The sequence below is a fragment of the Bidens hawaiensis genome, unplaced genomic scaffold (assembly GCF_021521415.1).
Source record: "Bidens hawaiensis isolate Kalapana, Puna unplaced genomic scaffold, B.hawaiensis_p1.1 tig00023629_1, whole genome shotgun sequence".
Classification (NCBI taxonomy): domain Eukaryota; kingdom Viridiplantae; phylum Streptophyta; class Magnoliopsida; order Asterales; family Asteraceae; genus Bidens; species Bidens hawaiensis.
The window spans coordinates 155020-167460 of NW_027493707.1; the positions used below are offsets into that span (position 1 = coordinate 155020).

The 12441-nt window shown below is 39.0% G+C and overlaps 1 protein-coding gene across 1 annotated transcript; it reads right to left on the reverse strand.

The window, feature by feature from the left end:
- Positions 1-8766: 8766 nt before the first annotated feature.
- Positions 8767-11001, reverse strand: LOC143567764 (uncharacterized). The gene is made up of 3 exons (XM_077054088.1): positions 10877-11001; positions 10712-10787; positions 8767-9794 (listed from the first exon to the last, which is right to left on the reverse strand). The coding sequence occupies exons 1-3, from the start codon at positions 10994-10996 to the stop codon at positions 8767-8769; spliced, it is 1224 nt and encodes a 407-aa protein (XP_076910203.1). The 5' UTR covers positions 10997-11001.
- Positions 11002-12441: the final 1440 nt, after the last annotated feature.

Here is a 12441-nt window from a genome sequence, read left to right on the forward strand (position 1 = left end):
CTGAACTTCAACCTCGAGGGCCTTGAAGGCCTTCTCCTTGTCGGCGGCAGCTGCCGCCAGCTGTTGGTTCTCCTCCCGGAGAGCACGCGCCTCAGATACGTCCTTGGCGCGAGCTGCTTTCAACTTGTCGTTCTCACGACAAAGCAGCTCGACGCGCGGCTGCATCCGGGCTTGGAGAACCCGAAGCTCATTGGTTAGCCTACCCTCCTGGTAGCTAGCCATGGCTTCCCCCAACGCACCATGAGGAGCAGCGTGGCGAGCCCAGTCCACGCACTCCACAGGAGTACGAAGGGTTGTTCCTCGGCGTATGTTCCATCGCGGAACATACACTTCATTGGAATCCGACACTGCAAAAGAAACAAAGGCAGTAAGGAAAATATGATAAAAAACATAAGGGAAAAAGAAAGGCTACGCACCTGTAGGGTCAATGACAGGCCGATAGCCGCCAAACCCATCACCTGAACCTAAAGGAAATCCATCCAACAGGTCAGGCAGACGGGAAGGGGGCAAAGATCGGCGGGAAGCCCTGCGCGTACCTGATGGTCCGGCCGTAGGTGCCGGTGGCGCGGGCATGGTGGCAGCCGCCGTGGTCGCCGTTGTGGTCGCCGCCGCGGTCACCGCCTCCTCAGCAGCAGCAGTAACCGCCGGCTCCGTGAAGGATGCTGTAAAAATCGCACTCACGGCCGGCGGTGACGTCATCTCGGCCGGAACAGTTGGCTCAAAGGAACGAGCAACTGGACCAGCGGATGCAGGCGCAGGCGCCTGGGTCGACGCCTCAGGAAGGCTGACCGAGCCTACCGTCATTGGCGGGGAGGTACTCCCCTGCGCTTCACCCCGGAATGCGTCAACATCCACGCCTGCACAAAGAAGAAAGTGAGAAATTGTAATAAATCTGCAAAGACATTATGATTGCACTTACGGGTTCTCTTGACCCTGAACGTACGGACGGGCGGGGAGGAACCCGATGGAGCCGGCCTCTTGGTACCGGTCACCGTCGTCTTCGTTGGTTCCCCGGAGGTAACGGTCGTAGCCTCCGGAACAGTGGTCTTCTCACAACCGGGCTTCCCCGCCACCTCTTCACTATCTGACTCCGAGTCAGATAGAACCACCGGACCAGCCGTGGAGGCCTTCTCCTTCCCTTTCCCGCCGGCAGCAGCTTTCTTCTTCCGCACCAATGGAGGAGCATCTGAGGATTCCTCAGAAGAAGACAGGTCAAGAATTCCAACAGCGGGTACAGCGTTAAGGGGTTGAGGAAAGAATATCGCCTTACCTGGCCGCCGGTGGCTCAGGATCTCGTGGCCCAGCGGATAGACCTCCACAAACCGATCCGCTGTTTGCTCCAGGATGGGCAACTCGCCCTCGTCCAAAGCACGAGTACCCATCCGCGCGGGACCGTCGGCTTCCCGCGGAAACAGAAGCGACTCCAAATCATTTCCCTCTGAAAGAAAAGAAACAGTTAGAAGACAAACTTGTATCAAAAAAGAAAAACAAGACATACCATAGGGAATAGAGTTCAAACCGTATTCGAGGAGGATGGGAACCAGAGACGCATCTTTCCACACCCGGCTCATCCCTAACATGACCATCCCGGACTCCGCAAACCGGTAAACCGGAGATTGGATCCGGGATATCTTCGAAAACCATTCCGCCTCCTGGTAGTTGGGGGCGTGAAGGCTCGGTATCGCTTGGCCATTTTTAAACTTCATGGCAAGGGGGATGGCGCGGGCAGAAATGTAGAAGAATTCCTGCTTCCACGCGCGAAGACTGCGCTCGGTGTCGCAAATCTTCAGACCCTTAATACGGGTCGTCAGGGTGTACCACCCTTGGATGCACCTCCAGGTATAGAAGGTCATCAGGCGGTCCACATGGGGCTCGATGCCCAAAATCCGGCACACCCACTCAAAATGGCGAATCTTGGCGATCGCCATGGGGTGCAGCTCGGTCAAATGGACACCGTGCCTCTCAAGGACACGGTAAACAAATTTTGTCAATGGGAATCTAAGATTCTCATAGACAAAAAATGCAGCATAAACCCCGATCTTGCCACTGGGGGCATCGTACACGGTCTGGTGGGATTCAGGAAACTCAGGCTCGAGATGATCGAGCATGAACTTCCTGACAACATACCGGTACTGATCGCCGGGCAGAGCACACTGGCACTCACCAGTAGTACCCCTTTCGTCAGCTATAGCTTCAGCATCACGAGAAGACATTTTTGCAGAAAGAAGAGTGATTTCGGGAAAATGCTTGCCTGAAAAAGGGGAGTATTTGCCGGAAATCACTAAGAAGAAGAAGAAGAGTGAAAAGTGTGAATTGCAAATAACCCTCTCCCCCTTTATATAGTAATCGCAATTAATGCGGTGAATTTAATGCGGAGGAGAGAGAAATCAAAGGTGCAATGAAACTATGACACGTGACAAAAAGCAAGCTGGCAACAGCTGTTGAAAGGACGTGTGCCAGTAATTTCGCGGCCACGCGCCGGAAAAATCATGCCCACGCGCCTGAAAAAGCGACTGGAATGACCATGTTCTGTCACGTCACCATAACTTCCTGCACGTCCTGACACAGTCAGAAGAAACCGTCACACGACGTTTCAGATGTTTGGATTGTTCTTATCCGCACCAACCTTTCGAATTTCAAAATTCAAAATTCAAAAAGATTCAAAAGTAAGCGGGAAAATACCCCTTACCTTGGCAACCAAGTAACCATAAGACGGATGCGGGTACAGTGTTAAGGCAAAACCTTCCACATACCTAGCACCCGCAGGGAATTGAAGCCAAGAATACCCCGGCAACAAAGTAACTATAAGACGGGTGCGGATACAGTGTTAAGGCAAAACCCTTCACGTACCTAGCACCCGCAGGGAATTGACGCCAGGAGTACCTTGAAAGTAAAGTAACCGTAAGACGAGCGCGGGTACAGTGTTAAGGCAAAACCCTTCACATACCTAGCGCTCGGCAGGGAATTGAAACCAGGAAGGATCTTCTGGGCAATGCTTGTGGAAACGGAAATAACATCCCCGCATAGCGGGAACGTCGAGAACTACATTGTTTGAGGCTCCAGGATGGAATTGGTGGTTTAAACATAATTGATCACTATGTTCAAAACCACTAAAACCTCAAGGAGAATCCACACAAGTGAGACTCAACGCTCCTGACTTGCGAGAAGGTTACATACCTACCCGCATCATACCCAAAGATCAAGCAAAAAAATCGGGAATTTTTGCAAGTGACATTAGGAAACCCGCGGGAAGAATCCCCACGGAAAACCTTAAAACTAGAAACCCTTTTCAAAACCCCTTGCTCAAAGTCCAAAAGTTCACCTCACTTTATTAAACATTCATGAGAAGAACATTGGACTTGGGGGACTTGAAGAGGTAGGTCCCAGCAGAGACCAGTTGGTCCCGCAAGACTCACCTTGAACAGGGACGTCTGCGCAAAGGCCATCTGCTCCCGCAGGACCCACCATGCTCATAGGATCTTACGCGCAGTACACAAGCTGAACACGCAGGGAAAGCCTCCCAGTGGTGAAGTACCCCGCCTGTTCCCGCAGTTGCGGATACAAGCCATCAGGAAAGGCTACCCGCAGACAGCAGGGCTACACGCACAAGACACTAGCTACTTCAGTAGTCACATGAAGGAATGAGCAAGGCGGGAACAATCCCGCCTAAATGAGCCAGTCTGATTCTGAAAGATCTTTTGTACCATACCTACCAAGGTATGGATAGGACAGACGATCTGACCAGAACAGCCCATGAGCCAATCACAGGGTGACAGCTCATCGACAACAGGGCGAGGAGGAGCACCCTCTAGTACTGTTTGTCACTATTAGCCGCTGCCTACTCACCAACCCTTACTGAGGAGCATGCGCGGCCTACAGTTGGTGGAATAGTGTTACTGTTGGCCGTAACCTATTCACCAACCAGCATGGCCTGCGTACAATCCACAGTAAGTAGGACGTGCATAATCTACAGTTGGTGGAATAGTGCAGCCGACTTTGTTACTGTTGGCCGTAACCTACCCACCAACCAGTATGGCCTGTGCATAGTCCACGGTTGGTTGAACAGGAATGCTATTCAGCCGGCTGTACCTTCTAGGAAACCTACCTTCGGCTATAAATACTCCAATATCTTGGAATGGTAAGATCATCTGCTATCCAGTTATCTAGCAATCTCTTAATATACACTTATATTCAGAGCAACCTAGTCTGATTCTCACGCCGGAGGGTGGTCACAAGGAGGAACCCCCCCCCCTTCTCAGTGACGAGCTTACGGTGTTTGTTTTGCAGGTCTCCTGAAGAACAGCCTTCTCAGCTAGACCTCATCCGTGGAAAACATTACTTAACCCCCAGATTATCTATAATCTGTACAGGGTCACTTAGTGTTTCTTCAGCGCCAAAAAAAGCTGCAGATATGGAGAACGTGAAGGATATGAGAGAAACGTGTTTTATAAAAGTTTTGATGTGGGGGTAATTTAGGATGTGACATGTGAGTTAAACTTATCCAGAAATCTTTTCCTTCCTCATCTCTCCAATTTGGGAGGATGGATATAGATTCATTTTTTCCAGCATTTTCTCTTCCCTCCCCTCCCCTCCCCTTCCACCCTTAAAAAATCTCTGGAACATCACTTTTCCAACTTTTCCTTTCATTTCTTTCCCCTCCCCTCATTAAAATGAACTCGGGAACACAGCGTGAATCTACGTTACGTCAAGTTTTTGTATTCCCCTAACTGTTGTTCTCTACCAAAATTCTCTAATAGTTGAGATCGCAAATGGAGTGTATACTCTCAAAGATGATGTTGTTCACCGCAACTACACAAGTTTTATTTCACAATAATATGGAAAGGATCACCGCAAAGTCTCTCACTTTCATGAAAGCGGTCATCTTTTACAAGTGTCTGTACATTGAAGTTCTAATCATTCGATAAAAGAATTTTTAGTGTTCTATATTTGCTTGGAAGCGCTATTGTTTAAATTTTATGAAATGAAGTCTTGGTAATACAATGTTAGAATTGATGGTTAACTGAGTTTGTCAAGTCGGACCCTTATAAGTTATAACTGAAAAGGCTGATTCTTTTGTACTCAAAACCGATTGGCTGTAGGTTCGGTTTTAACACACAACCAAACCAAGTAGGCCATATTAACGTTACTTTAGGGCTAACAACAGGGGCAGATCTACGGGGCGAGACCGGGTTCACAGGAACCCACTGAGTTTCGAATTTTATATAGAACACCTATATAAAAACATGAGTAAACCCACATATATTTTGTGAGTGAACCCATACAGAAAGTGAAACTTTGGTCTAGTAGAAAACATACATGCTTCCTAATCTAAGAACCCAAACTCGGTTCATGCTTTCAGCGCGTTATTTTCTTTTTTTCTTTTCTCCAGCCCTCTCCACACATCAAATATACATGGAACAACCTTATTACAATTATGTAAGTTATTTTGTGAAATCCATTAGAACCCGTTAAACTTAACCCATTAGAATTGGATAGTTGTTATGTTTTTGTTAAATAAGTTATTAGGGATAAACTTAACCCGTTAAACGGTTTCAATCCTAACCCGTTGGTTGATCCGTGAGAACCAAGAGTAGGGATAAACTTTAACCGACGAACCGAGAAAATGACCTGAAACGTCAAGACGATCCGAACCGTCAAACCAATCTGAATAATGAACCCATTGGAAAAAATTCATGGATCTGCCACTGACAAACAACACATATTCTTGAAAAATAAATCAGTTTTTTTTTTATAAATGTTATATCTATTATGTCTAAAAAGTGAGACAGAAAATTGGATTGAAAATAATAAGTTATTTATTTATCCCAAAAATATATAAAATTTCTCACCACATATTATGGGGAATGACGCGGTTGGATCACTCAATCAATCATATTCATTTCTTTCTTCATATTTTCTTGAAGGCTTCCTTTTGTGGATTCCATTCATGGGCAAGTATTTTTTGCTTTAATTTTTGGATTTGATGAGTTGTCACTTTTGTTTTCTTTCTATTTTTCATATCAACATATAATCTATAGTATCTTTTTATATATTTATTCGTTCATATGCAATAAAATACAATGAAATTCTATAAATACATTAACAGCGCAACCTCAAGTTTTTAAATTAAATAAATACAAAAAAGTTTTTAAATTCGTTCATATGCAAGCATGTCTTTAATCTAATTAAATTCAATGTATACCATAGACACTGCTAGGAAATGATGATAATTACAGAATTTAAACTGACAACATATTAATAAAGTGTGAGATTTTTTTTAAGAAAAAGTTTGTCGATGAAAGATTTATGATGTTGGTGAAACTAGCTTACAAAAAAGTGTGAGATTTTTTTAAGAAAAAGTACAAATTGTTTGATAATGATTATTAAGATCTTTATCATTATTATTAGTTTATTATTATTACAATAATTGTTGTAGTATTACATTATTTTAAAAGCTAACTACATATTTCATACTTATTTAAATCATTATTCCTTTGCTAATTATTGTATTTTTCTCTTGCCACAAACAAAATCTATGAAAAAAATGAAAATTGAAAACTAGGAAAAATATGTATATTTAATCCCAAGCTTAAGGAATGTCTTGGATATCAAATCCTAGACGTGTTAACCACTCATGGTATCCAAGACGGCGGCCTTCTTATATTTTTTTTTCTATTATTATTATTATAACTTTATATTATTTTTCTGTCTAGATCATGAATATTTTAAGAAATGTTCAATGCGGCTGAGATGATTTTCTTCATATGATGCCAAATACGTTGTGACATGAAAAACAATAAACTAAAGAGTACGTTTAAAAAACGTATGTTATTTACATTTTAGTGCTCTTTCAGTCCAACCAATGACGGATGATCTATTAGTCTAGTAGTTCAGCGTCTCCTTACAAAAGTAATTTGCTGGGTTTAAATCCTTACAATATAATAATGAAGGATTTATGATAGAAAAAATTTATTGTTCACAAAAATCTCTTTCAGTCCAAAATATAGTATTAGGATGAATAAACACCCTTTGCCCCCGTTAAAAATATAAATGAAACAACCAAGTATGTTAGAACTTATAAGTATAAAGGATCCTTTCAAAAATGAAAAAAAGAAAAATTAGAATCAGGTGATACATTATTAATAAAATTATAAATTTTTAGAATAATACTGGTAGATCAATGATACGTTAATATTTTTATTAAGTTGGGTTTTACTTTTATTGTTCTGAGAGAAAAAAACACTATGTATTCGATATGTTTGAACCTTCCTTTTGTTATTACTTGCGTAATAACAACTATTCCCATTTGGGGAAAGTGAATACGGTGCTGTTAGTCGTGTAAGACTAGACGCAAAACCCATCAAAACGACGTGATTTTGATTAAAAACCCATCAAAAATTAATTCAATCCCTAATTCAGCTAACTTAATCATACAAAACAATCACATGAGAACTTTAACACCTTGATTCTAAGCGATTCTTTTCCTACAACCAAGTTGTTTCATAAATTTCTCTGTTGAAATGGTCATACGCTACATATTCCAAGAACATGATTCAAAATATATTTTCAGCAGCACCACTTGAACTAGCAGCACTGAGCAATAAAAAAAAGATATAAACAAATTTGTGTATGCAATAAAAAGGAAAAGATATAAACAGTATTTAGTTTTGAGGAAGTGAATGACGCAAAGAAGAGTTGTATGAATGCAAGCAAAATTAAAGCAAAGTTACTTTTGGCTCCATCATATGTGTACAATCTCAATGTTCATCATCCTCCTATTTGATTCCATTGGAAACCCTAAGAAAAACTAAAATTTTAAAAAAAGCTACCTTTTATTTGAGAACAGTTGTCATAACCTTGTGCTTCATTTGGAACCGCAGATAGAATTTAAAAAACAAGAACATCGAAACATAGTTTAAGATGTGATTTTAATTGATTAGTGCAGATCGATGCCTTGGAAGAATTGCTACAGATCGACGCCTTGGGAGATGGTGGGTGGGACATTAGGCATGATCGATGGTATGAATTAGGGATTGAATTAATTTTTGATGGGTTTTTAATCAAAACTACGTCGTTTTTATGAATTTTGCGTCTAACCTTACATGGCTAATATTACTGTATTCACTTTCCCCTTCACATTTTCTTGTTTGATATTATTTTTATAAATAAATGGGCTAAGCTTAAGGGGCTGAAAATGGGCTAAACCAAAGAGACTGATCAACTCAAGATTTAACTTTGATGGGCTGGGCTGGGCTGGGCTGGCATTAGCAGATAAAACTATTTCTTCAGGAAATTGTTTATTAAAATTAACTTACTCAAAATATAAGAAGCGTGTAATATACCTGAAAGTTGTCATTATTTTGTCACTTTCATCAAGTTAACCTTTTATTTTAAATTTACTAATATTCGCCCATTATCATTTCAGCGGCGATATGCATGGTTGCAAAAATCGCTATTTGGTCAAAATTGAAAATTTTATATAAAAATTTGACATGTATCTGTATTTGAAAAATCAAAACTATAAATTTCAGTCCGATTAATCGCTAGTCCCTAGTCCGGCCGACTAGCACTTACAAAGCAGCACAAGTTGCTATCAACCAATCTAAAGAACTTGAAAGAACATGAAGTTGCAAAGAAAAATGTATAAATATATTATAACAAACACATAACTTGAACTTAATATCAAAAGGTTCACCAATCACCAATACATAGTTTTAAATATTTGAAAAAAACATCATTCACACCATACTTTCAGACTAAAACCCTTCACATAACTGAACTGCTGCTTGTGTTTTCATCACTAAACATACTGGCAGTAAAGTACTGACCACCACCGTTAGCGGTGGCATAGTAGTTGTAAGGATGCTCGTTGTAAGAGTAAGGGGCGGGAATGTAATTATAGTAGTATCCAGTGGCAGGCGGTATAACCGGAGATCTATTGTACATCATCTGAGGCTGCTGATGCTGCATGGCCCCACCATTCATATTCATAATCATGGCTGCATGTGACGACGGATTGTACCCACCCGTCGCCACTGGCAGCCCACTTTTAGGAAGGTGGAACCCCGTTCCACCAGATCCTAACAATGCATTCTTTTGAGGAATTTGAAATCCACCAAGATTACCAAAACCACCACCCATTCCTAAACCGCCACCACCACCGCCACCACCAAGGTTGTTCAAAATGGCGCTTACATCATTTACCATTTTACCCTCTCCAAGATTCATATTCACACCACCACCACCACCACCATTATTATTATTATTATTATTATTATTATTATTATTATTATTATTATTATTATTATTATTACTATTATTATCACTCATTTTCACCCCACCCTTCTTGTTTAAATTTCCATTTCCACCATGAATGTGTTTTCTATTATTGTTATTATTATTATTAATTAAATTTCTTGCATTATTAGCAGCATCATGTTGTTGTTTCAATAATGCCACTTCATGTTCTTCATCATTATCTTCATCATCATCAAGATACTCATCATCTTCTTTATAAATTAAAGGTTGAAGCTTTTGCTGGTTGTTCAAGGATTCAATACCTTTGAGCAAATCTTGTTTCTGGGGTTTGTTTTTCTTGTCATCTTTCATACAAAAACCCTTTTGAATTTGATGATTTTGAGTTTGACTTTGGTTGTGAGTGGCATTTGACTTGTTTGGCCAAAGCTCAGCATGTTTACCTGCTTTAACCAGTTTCTTGATCAAAGTTGTGGAATCTACACTTCCTGAAACTGTCACCTTTTGCTGCTCTATATCTATGTTCACTTGATATACACCTGAAATTTATTTTAAAAAAATAGAGATGTATCTATCTATATGATGTTTGAAAATGACACTTTAAAATCAACGCGTAACTAGGTTGTGCAAGAATAACTGTATTCGGGTGTTTGGTTTGTTTCGGGGTGGTTGAGTCTAGTTTCTTGCTAGGCCCAGTTGTTATTTGAATCGTTTTTTATTAATTGATATCTTTGTTCTTCTTTTCATCAAAAAAAAATAAAAAAATAAAAAATTTGGTCAATCAGGACAACACAATACTTATGGGTGTGAATTTATTACACGACATGAATCTAACATTAAATTCACGTATTTGGGTTTGGCCTAAATGGGGTCCGGTCCGTTGAAGTTGGACACACAAGCACGTTTAGCTAAAAGGGTTTTCTTTGTCTCAACCTAATGGGTCGTAGGTTGTCCACTTAACCCATTTATTATATTTTTTGTAAAATGTCTTTTATATTTATATAATAAGTTAAAGTATGTAGGAACTTTTTGTACCAAATAAAAAGTTAAAGAAAGTTGGCCTAGTTTAAATATAAATGTTGAAAACCAAAATAATATGTAAATTTAAAACTTTGCGTGTTACACACAAATAATTGTATTATTTTAATGATTTATTATGTATGGTATACGGGTTTTTAACCTATGTCTCAATAAAGATAGAATGTTTGGTGATGACACAAACAACAAATAAGTCAAAAACTCAAGATAATGAGAAATGAACTAATCTTTAAACATGGAAATTAAAACCATAACACAAAATAACATTAACTTTCAAATTGAAAACTTAAAAAGTATATAAAGTTTTTACACTAAAATGTTCTTACTTTTATACCAAACATCTAGTTACAACTTATATATACACCAATTTTTTCTTTCTAAAACTTAAAATATTAAAGTCAAAGATAGGAAATTATACCTTCAATTTTTTGAAGAAGTTTCTTCACTTTGTGTTTGCAACCATGACAGTGTAAATTAACTCTCAGAATACAAGTCTGAATGGACAGAAAAAAGAAGCAGAAATGTATTAAACAAAAATGAAAAAGGCATTATGCAAACCATATTAATTAAAAAGAAGGTTCACTTGGATCTTGAGGAGCTTAAAGTCTTCATCTTTAGACATTTCTTGGGTGACGTTTGGATACAGTGATAGTGGAGGTTGAGAGTGGGATAGTTTCAGTATTTCTGATCCTTTCTTTCCCATCTCACTTTGCTTGTTTCCTAAAAAGTGAGAGACAAATGTAGCTGACTAGCTCTATTTAATAATGCAATGTTTTTCTTTATTTATTTATTTATTTAAATACATTTTGCATTATTATATTGCTTTCATTGCTTTTAAAAATTAAAATGTTTGTTAACTAGTAAATTATCCGCGCGATGCGCGGCGAAATCGGACAGTAAAACCTGGGTATTGCATCGGCTAGTCAACACAAATTCGGTTGGTATTGATCACATTCGGTTGGTATTGACTACGCGAATTAGTAAATCCTGGACGGTGGTAAAACCCAAACGTTGTTCCCAGGCGTTGAGGCTATAACTTGACATGAATTAGGTTAGATTTTTGGTTATGTTCATTACCGTTAGGGCCGTCCATACCACTCGACGCTCGAACTCGCTTGTTGCTCGCTTGGAATATGCTCGGAAAATGTTTGCTCGTTTTTTCGCTCGATTGTAAACGAATCGCCCTGCTCAGTTCAGTTTGTAAAAGAGCCAAGCAACGAGCAAAGGTTAGCTCGGTTCGATTCGGCTCGAATATTTTTAATTTATTTTATATATAATTATATATGAACAAATCTATATCTATATTCTCTAATAAAAACCAACAATAATTTGCCACTTGTCACTCCCGCATTAATCCTCACAATTATTAAAACCAATTAAATCTTTAAAATCCTTTATTGCAATTTATTTGTTAATTAATAACCATTAAATACTAATTTGAAGGTTGCAAACAACTAATAAATTAATATTTAAATTGTTTTAAACACTGTTTTACAACGGTTGTCTCTTAACATACATGATAATTTTTTTTTTGTATTTTGCTTAATAATTAAATAGTATTTTTTCATCAATTACCGTGTAATACACGGGTCTCAAGCTAGTATATAAATATATAGACAACAAACATAAAATATAAGTATATAATTTTTTAAACCCTTTTAAATTTTCCTATTCCGTCAATTTAATAGTTTATTAGTTCCAATCAAATTTTTATAATACTAAAAGTTTGTTTATATGTTCATTATATCTCACTTCAAACTCCTTTATCCTAAAAATTTATAACCTATTTACATTTGTTTAAAAACTATTAATTTGTTTACAAAATATATTATTTACAGGCTTCAAACATATTTCTTATTAAATTTTTTAAAGCGAAAAAGAAATAAAAAATGCTCGAGCGATCGATGTTTGATCGAAAAATGCTCGGTTCGATTTTGGCTCGTTTCCTCTTTCGCTCGGTTCGAATTTCAGCCGTTCGGTTCGGTTGTAAACGAGCCAAGTAACGAGCAAGCCTTCACTCGGTTCGGCTCGGCTCATGAACAGCCCTAGTTACTGTATTGGAACTAAAACAAACAAAAAACAAAATATAAGCTTGAGGTGGGCCAATGGGGTGCGCGGTTCGATAAAACTCGGTGAGTCTATATGTTT

Excerpts from the sequence above, each read along its gene's own strand:
- LOC143567764 (XM_077054088.1), bottom strand. The coding sequence starts at position 10,996 with ATGGGAAAGAAAGGATCAGAAATACTGAAACTATCCCACTCTCAACCT. Across the intron at positions 10,788-10,876 it reads TTAAGCTCCTCAAGATCCAA|ACTTGTATTCTGAGAGTTAA; the intron begins GTGAACCTTCTT and ends CTGTCCATTCAG. Across the intron at positions 9,795-10,711 it reads ACTTCTTCAAAAAATTGAAG|GTGTATATCAAGTGAACATA; the intron begins GTATAATTTCCT and ends AATAAATTTCAG.